Genomic DNA, 20,392 nt, shown 5'->3' with positions numbered 1-20,392 from the left:
GCAACATAATATCGAAGAGAACCCGTCGAAAATTTGCCGGCAATATCCATTCCACGCGTCTCAATAACACGACGATCCATCAAGAAAATATTCTTGCTGTCTATAAAACTGTTACTTTTACTCAGCGACAGCTACAAATGGCCGCTACATGCACGTCTCGCTTGCCAGGTTCGCCCAACTTCAGCGTCTAGCGATGTATAGGCCTAATCGTGGACGTTAAGGTCAACGAACGAGTTTACTGTGCCGCGGTATGGCCACTCCGCCCTTGTGTTTTCTGTGCACACACATCACAATTTCATCTTAGACTTCTTCAAAGCGTCCTTGTTGCGAGCCACTGAGTGCATTCTTTGTACAGTACACATTTTTTAGCTATTTTTATCTTCACGCTGTATGTATGTATGTTCTCTCTTCAGCCCTAAGGCTGGTTGGATCCTCAGCAGCTCTGCCATCAGCTGTCATAGATGGCCTAGGCATCAGTGAAGAGGCGTACTAGGGAAATGCTAGTTGCTTTACGTCGCACCGACACAGATAGGTCTTATGGCGACGACTAGGGAAATGAGAAGTTAGGTAGTTTCCCGTTGCTTTCCTCACCGAGACAGTAGTTGCTATTACATATCAGTCTGCCTAGCCCACTGAAATGCATACACCAACCGACCCTATGAGCAACATTTTCGCACCGTTCATAGCAGGAACTGGCTGCACAAGGAATGGCATTACTAGCATCACTCATACTTCAGTCACTTTCATATTGTCAAGCCAAGGATGAAACAGAGACAGATCAATGAAAGTAACAAAATTGTTCTAGCCCATACCAGAAGACATAGTGCACTGTAAACACTAGGTCCTGCCAGCAAAGGCGACGCCGAATATTGGCTAGAGTTAGGCCTATGCCGTATTTTCTTGCGGCTGCACAATTATTCTACATTCCCTAATGTTTAATAACCATGAACCGAAAAATGGAATCACAATATCGACGAGAACTCGTTGAAAATTTGCCGGCAATACCTCTCCCACGTATCTTTACAACACGACGATCCATCACGAAAATATTCCTGCTGTCTATAACACTTAATTTTACTAAGCGTCAGGTACAATAGACGCATTATACCTCTGCCGCTGAGCCATTCCCTCTCTAAGAATTCGAAGGCTCGCATGTTTTGATGCCATTCTGCAGATCTGAGAAACATTTTTGTAGAGGCTAATAAAACGTCACTCTCTCTTCGCTGTTTCCCAAAATCCAGTGACGCTACACAGAGGCATTGGACAACCGGTTACCGTGGCTAGTGATGTATAATAAAGAGGAGGTTGTTTTTTGCCAACGAGTTTTGTGTGTGTGTGCGCACGCGCGGGTGAAAACAAGCAGCGTGGTTACCACGGTAGTTGCCAGGGGTGTTCATTACTGTTAGGCTGCGAATGCAAAACGACCCTTGATTTTTCACATGAGATTCTGAGAAACAAAAAAAGTCTTCTTGGACCTGGAGAAATACAGTATCACTCCCGAGGCTTCTGTGGCAAACATTTCAGTTTTCTTGTTCAAACTGCACCAGCTAACCTATCCGTATATGTATAATGAAAACATTTCAAACGCATGTAGAGAAATGATAACCTCCTTGCTAAAAATTTACATGGGAATAGCCTTTCCGAGAAAATATAAATTATCCTCTGAAATCAGTGATGTACTCTTACATATCTTGAGGTGTATCACATTCATGACTGTTTCTATTTTAAAGTTAAGATAATGGCTGATGATGCCTGAATTCAAGGCGAAACATGTACCATTTTAATTAACATGCCAAAGTAAACCAACTAAAATAAGACATTTTGTATTGATTAGGTGGTAAATTCAATAAATTAACTTATTGATATTATTCCAATCACGTATTATTGTTGAACCTAAGACAACACAAGAGAAAATGGAATCTTTTTTCGCTCATAGCAAGATAACATGATTCCACTCCAGATCCATAGGAATTGTCGCATACTTGATTGCTATTTCTTCGGTTTACTCCCAAACAACCAGTGAGTAATAAAATTCCAATGAAGGCACGAATTTCAGTCTCATCGGTAAGTCTTGCGTCTCTCTCACGCACAAATTTCTTTTTCACCTTCTCAATATAAATGTTTGTATAGGTAGTAATGGTTTTCACAATATTAGCATCAAAAAAGAGTTTAAAACATTGAAACTCTGACTGGGCATTCCTAGCACTCCCCTTCAGCCCTGGAAAGTGCATAACAATATTGTGTGCTCGAGTACGAATACTGGAGGCCGCAATATCCTTTCTCCATCGAAAATTATCTTTCCCATAGTAAAACATGTTGCCTTGCACGTGTTCCTCTCCTTCGGAAGTCATATCGTTAGAATCCTCCATCACATTTGCTTTGTCATCTATAATTCCCTCCGTGTCAGAGTTATGGATCTCCTCTATCACATGATCCTCCTCCCCTTCATTGCTACCACCATCCACCTCCGATTCTAGTTCACAATCCCCATCCAACCATTTCACAATATGAAATTCATCACTAAACCAGTAGATGTCACTTGAACGCGATTACGGTTTGCCATAACATGGATAGAAGCGCAGGCTACAGTTGTAGCCCAACCGACTTTGAAGTGAGATTGAGGAAAGACAACTTCAGTAAGCAGTGCCAGAGCACACTAAATCCCGAGAACAGTGTGATGAAGAAAGGTACTGATAATCTCACCCTCTATGGCCAGTGAGCCTAGGAGTGGGGGCGAAAGCAAAATGGCTGGTCTACACCTGTAGCCCGCACGCCTGACGGAGGGTTAAGCATACTAAACGCATGATGAAAACATACTTCAAGCGGCAGTAGAGATGATAACCTTCTCGCTTTAAACTTACATGATAATAGCCTTTCCATTATTTAACCAGACGTGAGAAAATCTAAACTAAACTCTGAAATCAATGATGCACTCTGCCATATCATGAGGTGTATCCCATTCTTACTTAATTGCAGTATTTAGCTTTAACATTAAGAGATCATTTACAGTAAAACCTCGTTAATTCGAAGTCGTTGGGACTCAAAAATCGGACTTCGAATTACGTGATTTCGAATTAACCGCCAATTCGCAATTCAGAAGTACCAACCCTTGCCGCGTTACAAAATATTCTAAGGCCCGTTACAGCATGCATTTAACCTTGATTCACAGTTTATACCTTTCAAATGCCATAAAAACAGAACTATTTCCAAAATGTATCCAAGAAGGTATTCAAATAATACACTCTGATATCTCACTGGTAAACATAACCTCACGCAACGAAAGAAAGAAAGAAAGAAAAAAAAAAAAAGAAGCACGATTCAAAGACGAGGAGAAATCTACAACAACAATCAATACTGATCTGCATTTAGGGCAGTCGCCCAGGTGGCAGATTCCCTATCTGTTGCTTTCCTAGCCTTTTCCGAAATGATTTCAAAGAAATTGGAAATTTATTGAACATCTCCCTTGGTAAGTTATTCCAATCCCTAACTCCCCTTCCTATAAATGAATATTTGCCCCAGTTTGTCCTCTTGAATTCCAACTTTATCTTCATATTGTGATCTTTCCTACTTTTATAGACGCCATTCAAACCTATTCGTCTACTAATGTCATTCCACGCCATATCTCCGCTGACAGCTCGGAACATACCACTTAGTCGAGCAGCTCTTCTTCTTTCTCTCAATTCTTCCCAACCCAAACATTGCAACATTTTTGTAACGCTACTCTTTTGTCGGAAATCACCCAGAACAAATCGAGCTGCTTTTCTTTGGATTTTTTCCAGTTCTTGAATCAGGTAATCCTGGTGAGGGTGCCATACACTGGAACCATACTCTAGTTGGGGTCTTACCAGAGACTTATATGCACTCTCCTTTACATCCTTACTACAACCCCTAAACACCCTCATAACCATTTGCAGAGATCGGTACCCTTTATTTACAATCCCATTTATGTGATTACCCCAGTGAAGATCTTTCCTTATATTAACACCTAGATACTTACAATGATCCCCAAAAGGAACTTTCACCCCATCAACACAGTAATTAAAACTGAGAGGACTTTTCCTATCTATGCTCGCTCCCATGTGCAAGTGCTTTATTAATTGGATTACTATACTGTATGCATTTTAGATGCCTTGTATTTACACAGAAAGTAACCGATGCCCTTAAAATCGAACTTTCCTATGACTCTATCCTTGTACGATTTCCCGCCATGGCACTTCTCTCGTACTTCAGAAATGTAAACACTTGCCGCGTCACGAAGTATTCTAGGACCCATTAATACATGCAATCGCCTCGATTCACAGTTTAAACATTTCAAATGCTATGGAAAAAACTATTTCGGAAATGTATCCAACAAGGTGCATTTACAATGTTCAAATAATGCACTTGGATAAATCACTGACAAACATAACCTCACGCAACAAAAGAAAAAAAATCGCACAATTCAAAGACGAGGATAAATTATGCCGGTTCCCCTGTGCAAATGCATTATTTTTTGGATTTCTTTACTGTTTGCATTTTTATTATAGATGCTTTGTACTGGCATGGAAAGTGCCGGACGCTCTTAAAACATCGTGTCTTATCGAAGTTTCCTATGACGAGGGAATAAAGTATCTCGCTTCCATGTGCATGGCAACGCACTACTATGACCCCCATCCCTCACACTGTACGATTTCCAGGCTGGCAATTTCTCCTTTAAAACAATAAGACCGATTGGGCTCGCATTAAAATAAAGCAATGCAGTTTCACCGGCATGTCAATATTGTTCGGTGCCTACGAATTTATTATATTTGCCACGTTTTTTCGTCAACTGTCGGCATCGCCAGTGTTCGCGGATTCTGTTTTCCCGCACACTGCATGTTGCGTGATATTACGGCGTTCCTTAAAAGGTTGAACAAACAAGAATTCAGATTTCATTCAACTTAGCAATCATGAAGCGCACTGTTGACCCACCGAAGTGAGTGTAAGTGCGGAAAGCTACCCCTCCACGTTCCGGAACGCGCGTTCTATTATGACGAGGAGCGGATAAATTTCGAGTTGAAATTACTCTGTAACATACTATTGTTTTAAAATGTAAAGGCAGTTTCGAATTAAAAGTCTGAATTTCGGTAATGGGGCCGACATTGTACTTCGAATTACGAATTATCCGTATTTCGAATTAAACAATTGAAATAACATGCAAAACTGTATCTCATGTTTCCGGGAACGAGAGCTTCTTCGAATTAGGCGGGATTTTGAATTAACCGATTTCGAATTATCGAGGTTCTACTGTATTCAGCTTTTCTTCTTCTTCTTCTTCTTCTTCTTCTTTTATGACCACATAGGATCACTTTAGTCAGTCCGTCGTTCAGGTCTCTTTGAAGGGATTGTTCGGGCTTTGCGGTCCTCCCAGTACTTCTTCAGACGCTCCGATCTTCGTGCTCTTTCCTCAGTTGAAAATGTGCGTGTTGTTGGTTTGTTTTGTGTAAGGGTAAAGCGGAGGTTTGTATTCTTGAGTTTTGTATTCAATTTTATCTTATTTTTGGTGTCTTCTGTTGTAAGGCCTATTTCCTTCAGATCCTCTCTTACTTCTCTGATCCATTTACATCCTGTTGTGGTGTTTTTTGAGACGAGATTGTGTTGTACTAGTTGTTTCAGAAGTCTCGAGTCCTGCATCCTCATGATATGTCCAAAGAATCCCAGTCTCCTCTTACGCATAGTATCTGTAATGGGTTCTAGCTCTTTGTACACGACTTTGTTAGGTATTAACCGCCACTGTCCATCTTTCTGATATTTTTTGTTGATACAGGTTCTTCCAATCCTCCTTTCAATTTTCTGAAGTCTGTCAGTCTTTGATTGTTTATTCAGGTAAAAGAGTGTTTCTGCTGCATATGTAGCTTCCGGTTTTATAACTGTGTTGTAGTGTTTTATTTTTGTATTTATTGATAGACATTTCTTTTTGTAGATATCCCATGTTAATTTTTGTGCTTTAGCTAATCTATTTGTTCTTACTTGGATTGAGATTTTTTCATTTAAGTTATGTGTTATTACTTCTCCAAGATATTTAAACTGAGTTACTATTTTGATTTTATTACCATTTATGATGACTTCTTTTAGCTGTGCTGGTTTTTGGGGCATAATTTCTGTTTTTTCAAATGATATTTTGAGGCCAATTTTATTTGCAATGTTTTGAAGTTCTGATATCTGGGTTTTTGCTTCTTTTATGTCCACTGCTAGTAATGCTAAATCGTCAGCAAAACCCAGGCAATTTGTTTTGATTTTTCGGCCAATCTTTATTTTGGGGGGACATTTTCTAAACCATTCCCTCATTACCATTTCTAGAGCACAGTTAAATAATAGTGGTGACAGCCCATCTCCCTGCCGTAGTCCAGTTTTAATTTCAAATGTCTCTGATGTTTCACCCCTAAACTTCACTTTTGACTTGGTATTGGTGAGAGTCAATTTTATCATGTTTATTAATTTGGGGTGTAGTCCAAGGTGTCTTAAAATTTTAAACAGAGATTCTCTATGGATGCAATCATAAGCTTTCTTGAAATCTACAAATGTTATCACCATATCTCTGTTTCTTCTCCTGTTATAGTCCATTATCAACTTAAGACTCATGATCTGATCAGGACAGCTCCTCCAGGGTCTGAAACCTCCTTGATATTCTCCTAGTTCTTTCTCAAGTTGTAAACTTATCCTATTAAGGATGATTATTGAAAATATTTTGTATGTTATGTCTAGGAGCGAGATTCCCCTGTAGTTATTAGGGTCGGTTTTGTTCCCTTTTTTGTGCAGAGGATGAATGAGGGCTGTTGTCCAGTGTTCTGGTAGTTCTTCTTTAATCCAGATAGAGACAAGTTGTTGATGGAGGGCAACTTTTGCTGAGGTTCCTGCATATTTCCAGATTTCCGCAAAGGTCTGATCTTCTCCTGGCGCTTTGTAGTTTTTAAATTTATTCAGAGCTTGGTAGACTTCCTTTATTGTGGGGGGATTGATGTTTTCTGGTGATGTTTTTATCGGGGTGTTGGTGTCCAAATGAAGGAGTTCTGTAGGTTCCTCACAATTTAAAAGCTTGTTGAAATGTTCAGCCAGAATTTCTGCATTGTCTTTATTGTTATGGGCCAGCTTACCATCTTCATCCTTCATCAGTAGGGTTGGGGGTTCATATTTTTGGAGCTGCTTTCTGAAGGTTTTGTAGTAGTCCCTTGATTTAGTTTTACTGAACTGTTCTTCAATTAACTGCAGGGTGTCCTTATGATGTTGTCTTTTTATTCTTCTTAAGACTTGGGTAGTTTCTTTTCTCTGTTTTACTAGCTTTTGATAGGATATTTCTGTCTTTTGGGACTGATGTAATAGCCATGCCTGATGTCTTTTCTCCACTGTTTCATCACATTCACTGTTCCACCATTGGTGTTTTTTACGTGGTTTAATTGGAGCTAGGTCTTCTGCAATTTGTTTAAGGTTGTGTACTAAGTCTTCAAGTTTGTCTGTGATTTTTATTTTTTCAGTTGCTTTCTGGTAATTTTTGTTGTTGATTAGCTGGGTAGGATCTATTTTTCTTTTAGTTTTAAGGGCTTGCTTTTGTTGTCTCCTCTGGGGAGTGAGTTTAATTTTAATTTTAACTACGTAGTGATCTGAACCTGTGTCTATTCCTCGGAGGACTTTGACGTTATAGATCTCTTTGTGGTGGTATTTGTCCATGCAGACGTGGTCCAGTTGCCATTCTCCTTTAGTGTAGTCAGGGTGTTTCCATGTTTTGAGTTTTTGAGGTTTCCTCTTAAAACATGTAGATTTTGAGATTAAATTATGGTTTCTACACAGGTCAACTAGTCTCTCTCCATTTTTATTTGTTTTCTTGTGTGCTGGCCATTTTCCGATGATGTCACGGTATTTTCTTTCTCTGCCTAGTTGAGCGTTGAAGTCGCCTATTAATAATTTTATATGGTGTTTGGGGATGTTATCTATGGTCTGGTCCAATAGGTCCCAAAATTCTCCTGTTTCCTCCTGGTCTTTTGAGGAGTTGTTTTTATCATTAGTGGGAGCATGGGCATTTATTATAGTATAGATTTTATTAGATGCCTTTAAGGTGAGCTTTTATTTTAACAAGTTAACAACAGTTATTGGACATGTTATTTATGCATTTAGTAGGAAAACATGTTCTCTTTCATTTCGAATTTTCTTTGCGGAACAGCAATTGACGGGTATTACTAATCGACTCTGACAACACCTTTGAATGTCGACGAGAGTGCTCGCTACTGGACATAGCGAGGAAATGATACCGAAGATGATCGATCACATACAACATAATCGCTGGGATGCATAAATATCGGTAACGAAAAAAAATTTGTGCGTATTTAATCGCTTGTAATAACGGATGTGTCAGTGATAGGGCTCTCGTTGTAACCGAAGGATAATACACAGTTTAATATAGGAATTTTGAAGGAGCAGACAAAAATTGTTGTTATAATGGGGTTATCATTATATGCCGTACCTTCTTTTGCGGACTTCTACTGTAGTTGATCTAGGAACATTATCATACGGCTCTTCAAGGTCCATAAACACAATAATTAGGTATTTTCCTTTTTCCCAGTGTTTCTCTGCCAACATCCTCAAAGCAAATATCAGATCTGTTGAGCTTCTTCCAGTCCTAAGGCAATGTTGTTGTTCTTCTATGATAGGCTCTAGTATATTCCTTACTCTGGCTTCAATGATCTTCTCCATGATTTTAAGGCCATGTTATAGGAGGGTAATACCTCTGTAATTTTCACTTTTCCTTCTACTCCCTTTCTTAAAGATAGGAACTACCATACCTTTTTTCCAATCTTCAGGTATTTTGTTATCTTTCCCTATTGTTCTGAGAACTCTATGCAGCCACTGTATTCCTGGTGGACCAGCAGCTTTAATCATGTCAGCTGTAACTTCATCAGCTACTGCTGACTTACCACTTATCTTACGGAGAGCTTGCTCTACTTCTGTCCACGTATTTGGGATATCTTCCTCTATTGTTTTCTGTCCTACATCCTTAACAGAGATCTCATTAGGGCCATTTATTGCCAAAATACTGTCCCATTGTATCCCTGATATCTTTCATATTACGAACTATTTCCCATCTGCTGTCTCCAGATCTGTAATTGCTTCTTTACCTGATCTTTTTTTCTTTCTATTCCATATATCATTTTCATATTCCCTTTACTGTCTTCTTCCAGTTTAGTTGTAAATTCTTCCCAACTTTTCTCTTTTTCTCCCTGTACTATTGTCTTGACTTGCAGCTTCCTGTATCTATATTCTTTCACCATGTCTTCCAATTTATTGTTGTCTATTTGGTCACTGTTGATTCTTCTGTCAGACTTAGCCACATCAAGAGCTTTCTGGCTTTATTCCTTTTCATTATGGTTTCTTTCACGTTATCATTCCACCAAGGTGTTCTTTTCTAACTCTTCTGCTTGTTCTTCCAGATATTTTATCTGCGCTACCAACAAGACTTGTCTTAAAATAATTCCATTCTTTATTACCTTTTTTGTGTCTGTTATTGGTATTTTAGTTCTGATTTCCTCTTGAAACTGCTGTTTAACTTTCAGATCTTTCAATTTCCAGTCTTTAATTTGTGTTTTTTTTCTTCTTGTTTACTTTAATAATAGGTCTGGTGACTCTTAGGTCTGCAATGAGGAGTCTATGGTCACTATCAAGGCTCTCACTAGGTATCACTGATCTATACTGACCATCCCAGCTGTATCTTGTTATCTTGTGGCTATCCCGTTTATGAAACCATGAGTTCTTCACCAGAAATTGGTTTCGTGTACATAGATCAAGTAGAAGTTCACCCTCCTCATTTCTATTACCAAATTCATATGGACCAATAATTCCTCCATAACCTGACCTATCAGTTCCTACCTGGGCATTAAAATCCCCAATCATCGTATGTTCTCTTCATCAATGATGACCTCTAGTTTTTCTAAATAGGCCAGCTGTAGTTTGAAATTATCTTGCTAAAAAGCCTACAGCCATGTCACTTACCGACAATGTGGTTACGACTTAATAATGTGTCTGATAAATGTTCCTATCAACTCTGCTAAAATTAACAGAACTCCTTGCTGAAGATGAAGGATGGGTTCTCTGTGAACGAAGGGTATTCATCTGTTCAACATGAAAAAGAAAGAGTGATAAACATAAAGCAGATAATTACAGGCCAGTCAGCTTGACATGTGTTGTCTGTAACCTATGGAAAAGCATCCTTTTTGATTATATTAGAAGTGTTTGCAAAATTACTAACTGGTTTGATAGAAGGCAGTTCGGGTTTAGGAAAGGTTATTCTAGTTGACGCTGAACTTGCAGGATTTCAGAAAAATATAGCAGATATTCTAGATTCAGGACGTCAAAGGGACTACTGATGAAAATGAGGAGGTCTGGACTGGACAGAAGTGTGACTAAATGGGTAGCTATATTTGTAGAAAATAGAACTCAGAAAAATAGAGTACGAGAAGCATTATCTGATCCCGTAATGATTAAGATTGGGGTTCTGCAAGGCAGTATTACTGGACGTGACAGTAACCTGAAGCTTGCCAGGCTATCAGTTGATATGGATCAGCGAGAGTAAAATTTCAAATAAAACATATAGTAAATATAATATTTATTCATTACTTAGCAGATTACTGATGAGGCTGATATCAGAAAGAGCAGCTGGTTGTAAAAACTTGGTACAAAGTTTCATATCACTTCATACCCGATTCCATAGAGAAACAGTACAAAGGTTGCATATGTGCCCACACTCTTACCCACTATTTCCATTCGTCAATTAATAACTGCACACAAGGAGAGGTGCGCCACGAGTGACACAGCTATGGTCTAGTGCTAAGACGACCACAGACAATCTGATGAGGCTAACATCCCCAAACTGAGCCAGGGGTCCTACGAACTAAGGGCAACTACGCTAATTCAGCCAAAGAGTCGAGCTGAATTACATGCAAAAGTAAAGCATTAGGTCTTTCAGAGGCAACGTAAACCATTTAAGAACTTCCATGATTCTCTGGTATAGTGGCCTCATGTTAGAACACACAGACTCAATCAATGCATTCAATACCTTCCTCCATTCCATGCAAGCAAAAAAGAAATGCAAACAATTTCCACTGTACTCACCCCAGAGTACTGCTGTTGCTGCTGTTGCTGCTGCTGCTGCTGTGGATAGTAGTTCTCATAACCTTGATATGGTGGGTATGGGCCTTGAGGGTAGTTGTTGCCAGAAGCACCATAGGGTGCCGCAGGTGGAGCAGGAGCGGCGGGAGGCATATTACCACCATAATTACCCTGCTAAAGAATAACAAATGGGATAGCTGATTATATGTGTATATATTGTATGGCATATGGAGGGTGTAGGATTAGAATATGAATGATAAAACTACATACACTAAAAGCAAATAACAATCACACATAAGGATCAGTGAATCGCAGTTTACTGTCCAGAGAATTTAGCCAGTTCACTTGCTGCACAAAGCTCTTGGTATCCTTCCTGGAAGCTCCCGAGTGGGCATGCCACTGCAACACAATGGATGTCTGTGTTGTGTCATTGCAGTCTTACTGAGGGCTGGGAATTCCCCCCCCCCAACTTGTGGAGCCATAAGTTGCATCTTCCAAGACTGGTTCAGACTCTGTTTGGTGAAGCCCAGATTCTTCTTGGCGAGTTGAACCCGGGAGGATGGTCGGAGATCAACCTCAGCTGCCGCCAGGATTCGATGCAACTCACTCTTCCCGCCAAGTGTCATCTATATTGTACTGGGATTCAAGCAACCTCTTACCTAGTTGCCATGAGAGTTTATCTCCCTTGCTTATTCCTGTTGAATCAGTAAGAGTTTATTTACAGTGCCTTCTTTGGCGCAGTTAGCCTTCGAAGGATGGACGTTGGTTAATACTGGCAGTCATTAAAGTCATATAAGTGGCATGAATTTGAGTGTCCTGATAGCATCATTCAGCTGGACATGCAAGTGCACTGCAATATTCTGCAACTGGGTATACCAGACTAAGAGTTGTTACGAAAGACAGTAGCATTTGCTCCCCTTGTGAAGCATGATGTTGCTGTTCTGTGGAGATGTTCTTTGTCAAACAGCGATCCATCACAATACCCAAGTATCTTAGTTGTTGGCTGCTGAACTGAACTTATGGAATGTAATGGACTCTCTTGTTGTCTAGATGCAACATGCTATCCTCTGTTTTGTTTGCAATGGACTTCCGTTGCCAGGCGTTGAAATATCTATCCAATTTTAGGAGATCTGGTGAGACAAAATCACACAACACGTGGTTTGCTGACATTTTTCATGGCCCTAGACATGAAAACTTTTCCAGATACTGCTTTTGATGATGCTACATATTACTTTTGCCCAGGTCACTGAGCTTTTCATGGTCTTTATATATACAGTACATATCTTCTTCTTCTTCTCCTATTTAACTAGCTAAAGTACACCCACATATTGTCTATCTATCCCCAGCCATATCTTCCCACCACATCTTCAACGTAAAAACACTTTCCTCATGAAGTTCAAGAAAGTAGTTAATAATCCCCAATTACCAATACATGGCAATATCCCTTGACACTCCAGCAGGAGCATAACGATCAGCAGCTGTTAGTGTTGACGTCATCCAACACCTGGATATGACTTTATACTACTTTCAACATCAGGAGATCCCTTAGATTAATGCAGCAGCATTGCACTTTCAAAGAAGACTGCATCTCTGTATATTCACAAATTGAATGTGCATGGGCACATTTTAATACTTGTCCAATGGATTGAGTGTTAGTGGATCATCAAGATTCAAGACTGAACATAATTATAGACTATACACACATCAAGATTTTAATCAAATGTATATCATTTTTCACTCAGTGTGTTTAACCTTTGAAAGATTTCATTTTTCTTTTTGACTTTTTAATTGGACATTTTACGTTGTATATAACATTGCTATCTCTCTCTGGGATTTTATTTTGTAAAAACTGCTGAAAATGATCATCAAATCAATCAAAACTAGTCCAAAAAGTTTTTTCTTTATTGAATTAATGACAATCATATCAATGTCTTGATTAGATGGAAAATAAAATCCTTTCTTGATAAGAAATAAAGACATATCTCGGTACCATTGTTAACAATCAATGGGATAATTTAGACGACATGAAATCCTGAGTTGGAAAAGACAGGAATGTGTTCAGCAAAATGGGAGAACTTTTTAAGTCGTGAGGTAAAATTACATACATACATACATACACTATCATTATAGACTGCTATGCCTTTCAGCGTTCAGTCTGCAAGCCTCTGAGAATTTACTAAACGTCGCCACAATCCTCGATTCGCAACTAGTGTTGTGGCCTCATTTAGTTCTATACCTCTTATCTTTAAATCGTTAGAAACAGAGTCTAACCATCGTCGTCTTGGTCTCCCTCTACTTCTCTTACCCTCCATAACAGAGTCCATTATTTTCCTAGGTAACCTATCCTCCTCCATTCGCCTCACATGACCCCACCACCGAAGCCGGTTTATGCGTACAGCTTCATCCATCGAGTTCATTCCTAAATGAACTCGATGGAGCTCCTCATTCCGAGTTCCCTCCTGCCATTGTTCCCACCTGTTTGTACCAGCAATCATTCTTGCTACTTTCATGTCTGTTACTTCTAACTTATGAATAAGATATCCTGAGTCCACCCAGCTTTCGCTCCCGTAAAGCAAAGTTGGTCTGAAAACAGACCGATGTAAAGATAGTTTCGTCTGGGAGCTGACTTCCTTCTTACAGAATACTGCTGATCGCAACTGCGAGCTCACTGCATTAGCTTTACTACACCTTGATTCAATCTCAATATTACCATCCTGGGAAAACACACAACCTAAATACTTGAAATTATCGACCTGTTCTAGCTTTGTATCACCAATCTGACATTCAATTCTGTTGGATTTCTTACCTACTGACATCAATTTAGTCTTCGAGAGGCTAATTTTCATACCATACTCATTGCACCTATTTTCAAGTTCCAAGATGTTAGACTGCAGGCTTTCGGCACAGTCTGCCATTAAGACCAAGTCGTCAGCATAGGCCAGGCTGCTTACTATATTTCCACCTAACTGAATCCCTCCCTGCCATTTTATACCTTTCAGCATATGATCCATGTAAACTACAAACATCAAAGGTGAAAGACTACACCCATGTCTAACTCCTGTAAGTACCCTGAACCAAGAACTCATTCTACCATCAATTCTCACTGAAGCCCAATTGTCAACATAAATGCCTTTGATTGATTTTAATAATCTACCTTTAATTCCATAGTCCCCCAGTATAGCGAACATCTTTTCCCTCGGTACCCTGTCATATGCTTTCTCTAGATCTACGAAACATAAACACAACTGCCTATTCCTCTCGTAGCATTTTTCAATTACCTTTAGCTGCAAAAAAATGAGACATCTTTGTTGCTATGCATTTTATGTTCTCCACTACGGTGTTGAAAAAACGGGCTTTGACAAAATCGCTCAATAAAATATTAGGAGGCTTTGAGGTGTGGCTCTACTGATTGGTGCTAAGAGTGTCATGAACAGATCATGTCACAAATGAAGAGATCCTTCGAAGGATGAGAAAGAATAAGGTAGTACTGACCACTGTAAAGACGAGAAAGTTTTGATACTTTGGTCACACAATGAGAAGCAGAAGCAGATATCAGGTGTTGGCAGCAGACAACTCTCCTGACTAAAAAAACCTCAGAAACTTGAAAGCAGCAGAGTTATTCCCAGCAACTTACAACAGAGAAAGCACAGTCAAGATGGTTGTCGAAAGGAACTTAGAAGAAGTACATTTTCATCTAAGTCTTTTTTTTGCACTTTTTTACTAAGGCTCCTGAGAAATGATGAAAGTTAACTTTTTTAACATTTTTAGGCTGCACAAATAACTGCACATGAACAATTGTAAGATTACTGGAGTTAAAACAAGTATTTTTAATTATCTTTCACATACAAAAGCGACTTTTGTTTTACCATTTAACAGCATCAGTCATACATAAAAGCTGCGAGCTGGCCGGTGTCCTTAAATTCCGCTGTATCGATATCACGTGTGTTCAGGAGACATAGTTGAAAGGAGGAAAGTCAAGGGACATTGGGGAAGGTTTCAAAATTATCTATAATGGCCAAAAGTCAATCCAGAATGGTATTGGTGTGGTAGCCAGAGAGAAGTTGAGAGTCAATTGGGCAAGACAAACATATCGCTATTGGAGGTGACTTCAATGGACATGTCAGACAAGAAAGTGATGGCTATGAACAGCAACATGGAGGCCAAGGATTTGGCACATGTAGTGTAGATGGATGCCACATGACCTTGCTGTAGCTAAGAGATCATCCCTGCTGATCACCTAACAGCGGAGGGCATACAACTCAAATTGATTACTGGGTGATCCGCTGACGAGACCTGGAGTTGGTGACAAATGTAAATGTTATTCATCCGACTGCATTGTCCCTCAGCATCATTCACTTGTTCTGGATATGCGACTGAGCGTTATTCACCAGAGAAGAGTGCAAACAGTTGTAGTGGAGAGGATCAAGCTATGGCAGTTAAGAAGGAGCAAACAACAGCTTGTAGATGCACCTCGGAAATCAAAGTCGACTTCAGTCAATCAGTCGCATCCAAATGGAACAATTTAGCCCTCCATACCTGCACAGCATCCTGTAAAGTACTAGGGACAACCAAACTGGGGAGGTGCTTTTTAGACAAGCAGATATGGTGGTGGAATGATGATGTATAAAGAGTCAGTAAGGAAAGGAAAGTGACTTTCAAGACATGGCTGGTATTTCGTACTGAAGCAGACCATCAACGATAAGTCCTTGAGGTCAGCAGCAAAGCAACCAGTCGTCATAGCAAAATCAGCATGCTACGATCAATTGTATGAAGAGCTGGATACACCTGAGGTAGCAAATAAGATCTACCATATGGCTAGAGTGCAGCACCGCTCAACGTTCGATGCCAGCATTGTCAAATACATCAAGGATGACGAACACTAAGTCCTTCAAGATACAAGTGCGATTGAATTTCCACTGGAGTGAGTAATTTTAAAAAATCTCCAATGAAAATTTCCACACCGAATAGAGCATTGATCCAGTTCTTGGACCAAAACACTTATCATCCATCATAACAACAGAAGTGGAAACTGCCAACCGATAAATGAAGAAAGGGAAGGCAACTGGGCTCGATGATATCCCAGCTGAGGCATGGAATATTCTAGGTAACTGTGGCACCTCCATTCTCACGAACCTCTTCAATCGCATTGTGGAGTCAAATGAGGTTCTCACAGTCTGGCCAGTGCCCATGTGCAAAGGCAAAGGAGATGTAACCGAATGCTCAAATTATCGTCCAATTCATCTCCTATGCCACATGATAAAGATCTTTGAAAGAGTTCTTGACACCCAGCTTCATAACATTGTTTACATCACGCCGAACCAATGCGAGTTTGTTAAAGGAAGTGGTACACAGATGATATTCATGCAGCTCGCTTTCTCCTGGAACAAGAAGGATCACGTGGTCTTTTTAAGACATGGAAAAGCCATTTGACAGGGTACCCGACAATCTCATCTGGCATGCACAATGCTTCCACAGAGTCCCTGAAACCGACATCAAATGGACAAAAAATTTGTATCATAATGTCAACAGTGCTAGTTGGAGTTTTGGTACCCTTTTGCCATCAGTGTAGCAGTCCACCAATGCTCAGCCCTCACAGACTCCCAACTAAAAATATTCTGATGGCCCTAGAGTTACGATTTTTGCTGTGATTTCATCTGCAACAATGGCACATCTTCAGTAGTTACAGAGTTCAACGCAAGAAGAATTTACTTTATGTTGTGTTGTTAGTGTTGAAATAATTTACCATCCTATAGTGTTTTATGCTGAAATGTTTAAAATATTCTTTTTGTAAATACTATCACCAACATGTCACAAGTGGCCCTGTGAAATTTAGCATTTTCAGAAAATTTTCATTTGAACATTAAACATTTTGTAGCATACTGAAGAAAAAAAAACAGAATTTCAGTTAATTCTAATAGGAAATGTCTTTTGAGAGCATTAATGTGATTTGCATAGACTAGTAAAATAAAAATGCATTCAATAAAAGAAAACTACAATTACTTTAAATTTAGATAGGCTAAAGCATAACTGCCTCTGTGGATCCGTGGTAGAGTGTCGGCCTGCGGATCCCAAGATAGCGGGTTCAAACCCGGCAGAGGTAGTCGGATTTTTGAAGGGCGGAAAAAAGTCCTTTCGACACTCCATGTTGTACGATGTCGGCATGTAAAAGATCTCTGGTGATACATTTGGTATTTACCCGACAAAATTAATTAAATCTCAGCCACAGACGCCCAAGAGAGATCCGGTTTACTCTAGGTCCGCTAGATGGCAGAAGGAGTAAACCGGAACGTCGAAATTGACGAGCAGTGAGTCAGATGGCGTCAAATAGAAATGTCTGCAAATGGTAGCTGAGGCCATACGATTATTATTATTATTATTATTATAACTAAAGAAAAAGATACAGATAAATTCATGAATCAGCGACACTGTTCAAGGATATCATAGAACATACCAGAACATTTTGTTTCATCATTCAGGTTTTTCTGTCACAATAATAATTAATCATAATCATAATTTTCCAACTCCAGTTTTCTGGGTATGGTGTGCTATTAAATTGCAATTACTGAAATATCTTCAGCATATACACTGATTGTAGACTTATCTTGGACAAATTCTGGGTATTTGAACTTAACAGCATTTGCAGGCAGTCCGAGAATGCACAAAACTCCTCAGTTTTTTAAGTCTCCATAAGAAAAATAAGACATAAATAAAGTTTTTTGAAAAAATTGATTCTGCTTTTATAATATTTTAGATTAACCCCTTCCCAGCGTCAACCGCTTATAAGCTTCAGAAATTTATAGATACTTTTTTTTTTTTTGCTAGTTGCTTTACGTCGCACCGACACAGATAGGTCTTATGGCGACGATGGGACAAGGAAGGGCTAGGAGTAGGAAGGAAGCGGCCGTGGCCTTAATTAAGGTACAGCCCCAGCATTTGCCTGGTGTGAAAATGGGAAACCACGGAAAACCATTTTCAGGGCTGCCGACAGTGGGATTCGAACCTACTATCTCCCGAATACTGGATACTGGCCGCACTTTATAGATACTTCTGACATCTATTGGCCTTATTTTGCAACGAAGTACTACATTTTATTTCCATGGAATATCGTATTCCATGTAGAATTCATGTGGTTGTGCACGTTTTCTGTGTGGTCAGAAGTCGAAGCAATATGGCTTCCATGCTATAACCCCCAGGTGTAAACAAACAGAGTAATTTAGCAGTGATTCTGAGTGAATGTTCTTGCTTTGCGATGAAAGCGAAGATGAAAGTGACAATTATTCTTCTGAATCGAGTGATGAATTCCATGATGACAGACACGAATGTGAAGAAATTGAAGACATTCAGACTGACTGGGTTACGTTTGGAGCACGTTTGATTTTACCGGCAATAGTGGGATTCGTGGTAACTTTGGGGATAATCACGAACCACTGACAATATTTGAAAATTTTGTTAATAATGAAAAATTATCTAAAGTAAAAAAAATAACCCAACATGTGGAAAATTAATGCTCAGTTAAGGGGTTAAGATTTTGAATGTGATCTTGTTTACAAAAGACATTACAACACGGTTTACAGATTGGGAAAAATGGACCTAAAACAGTACAAGACTTTATAAGCATTTTACATAATATAACTATTGCAATTAATGATAACCTATGAATGAAATGGACAAGTAAATAAATAAGATAATCTTACCTCATTATACACAGGAGGTGGATGTCGAGTCATGACTTCAAAGGGAGGTACACCATACGGCACAGGGCGCTGCATCTCGACAGGAGCTTGCTTTGAACCTGGTGATGACCTCCATATATTGTCGTGAGGCATGCTGTCTCTCCTCGGCGATAGAGAGGATGGCCTCATTGGAGGACTAGGACCCCTGCGAGGAGAACTACTATGCATAGACCTGCGCCTTCTAGGAGAAGAATCTCGCCACAGATGCAGATGTCTCTCTCTCGATAAAGATCGACGATCTCTTCTCCTTTCCATGCTGGAGCTGCGTTCTCGGCGCCTCCTCCTGGGCGACAAACTGCGGTCTCGTCGAATGCGGCTGGGAGAAGGACCATGTTCCCAACGGCTTCTGTGCCTAGGACTAGAACCACGTTCATGTTTCCTTCCCATTGAGGATGGACTTCTTTTCCTCATAGGTGGTGGACTCGGTGGGCGGAGCGGTGAGGGGCTTCTTGGTCCTTTCCGAGAGGGGTCTTGATCATCAGGACTCAACCCGGGGATCTCTGATTCAACTCCAGGAGGACCTAATCCAGGTACTGGACTGCTCCTTGAATGACCAACTGATTTCTCCCTGGAACTCCTGTCAGGTCCTCCAGGTTGTCGTATATCCTTCCTACCGAAACGGCTAACAAGTTCGGGAGCTAACCGTGGATCTGTCCTTCCAGGAGCATACATACTTTCAGCTTCCTTCCTTTGCTTGTCTTGCATTGCCATGAAACGTGAATCTTTACGAAGACTCTCATAGACAGATACAGATTCTCCACCAAGACGCTGCTTATAATTCGGTTCAGGAACATCTCCACCAGAACCTATTGGTTTCAGCCTTGGGTCGTTCCTTGATGGAGCAAACCGAGATTCACTGTCATCTCTCTGTGATGCTTCTCCTTTTCCTATTGGTCTCAGATCTTTCCGACCTCGAGGCATATCGTCAGCATCGGCATTGTCGTCACTTCTCCTGCCAGTACTTTCTCGAGAATCCCTACTCCATGACCGCTGTTCAAATGCTCTTCCAAACGCTGGAGAGCGGTCTCCTCGTGTGGGTGGATAATGCCTTTTACTTTCAATATCAAAAGTATCAGTGTGTGAAGGGAAGTCATCAAAACGAGACGACTCATCAGGAAAACCACTTTTACCAGCCCTGCGTTTATGAAACCCCTTTCCCTTGAGGAACTGTGCTCTCAAAAATGCTTCGTCTTCGTCCTTAAACGAAGATCCTTCTTTGTCTCTGTCTAAATCCCACTTTCGTTCACTAGTGTCAATATCAAACACATCCTCATCATCTGGTCCTTCATACTTCTCACTACCACCTCTACCTCTACCCCTCAACCATCTTCCTCGGCCACGACTTCTCATGCCGCGAATACCACCACCACGTTTGTACTTCAGACCACGCTTCTTACTGGGCCACTCGACACCAACGTCGTCCAAGAACAGGTCGAGAGATAACTTCTCTAACTCTTCAAGTTCACGACTGACTTGATCATCATCCATCGCACTAAAACAAAAGTCAAGAAGTATAATTAAATTCATATGAAGACTATTTTAAGATA

The 20,392-nt window shown here is 40.1% G+C and overlaps 1 protein-coding gene across 2 annotated transcripts in view; it reads right to left on the bottom strand.

Moving 5' to 3' along the window:
- Positions 1-20,392, bottom strand: part of LOC136883457 (zinc finger matrin-type protein CG9776) — a 135,527-nt gene that overhangs the window by 97,103 nt on the left and 18,032 nt on the right. For both annotated transcript variants that reach the window (XM_067155768.2, XM_067155769.2), the window contains 2 exons: positions 18,807-20,337; positions 11,116-11,286 (listed from right to left, as the gene is read on the bottom strand). In XM_067155768.2, the coding sequence (XP_067011869.2) occupies positions 11,116-11,286; positions 18,807-20,333 (1,698 nt within the window). In that variant the 5' untranslated portion in view covers positions 20,334-20,337. The remainder of the gene's footprint in view (positions 1-11,115; positions 11,287-18,806; positions 20,338-20,392) is intronic.

This window comes from Anabrus simplex, chromosome 11 (assembly GCF_040414725.1).
Source record: "Anabrus simplex isolate iqAnaSimp1 chromosome 11, ASM4041472v1, whole genome shotgun sequence".
Classification (NCBI taxonomy): Eukaryota; Metazoa; Arthropoda; class Insecta; order Orthoptera; family Tettigoniidae; genus Anabrus; species Anabrus simplex.
Note: the sequence above shows the minus strand (reverse complement) of the source record. Positions and strands in the feature narration are given on the sequence as shown.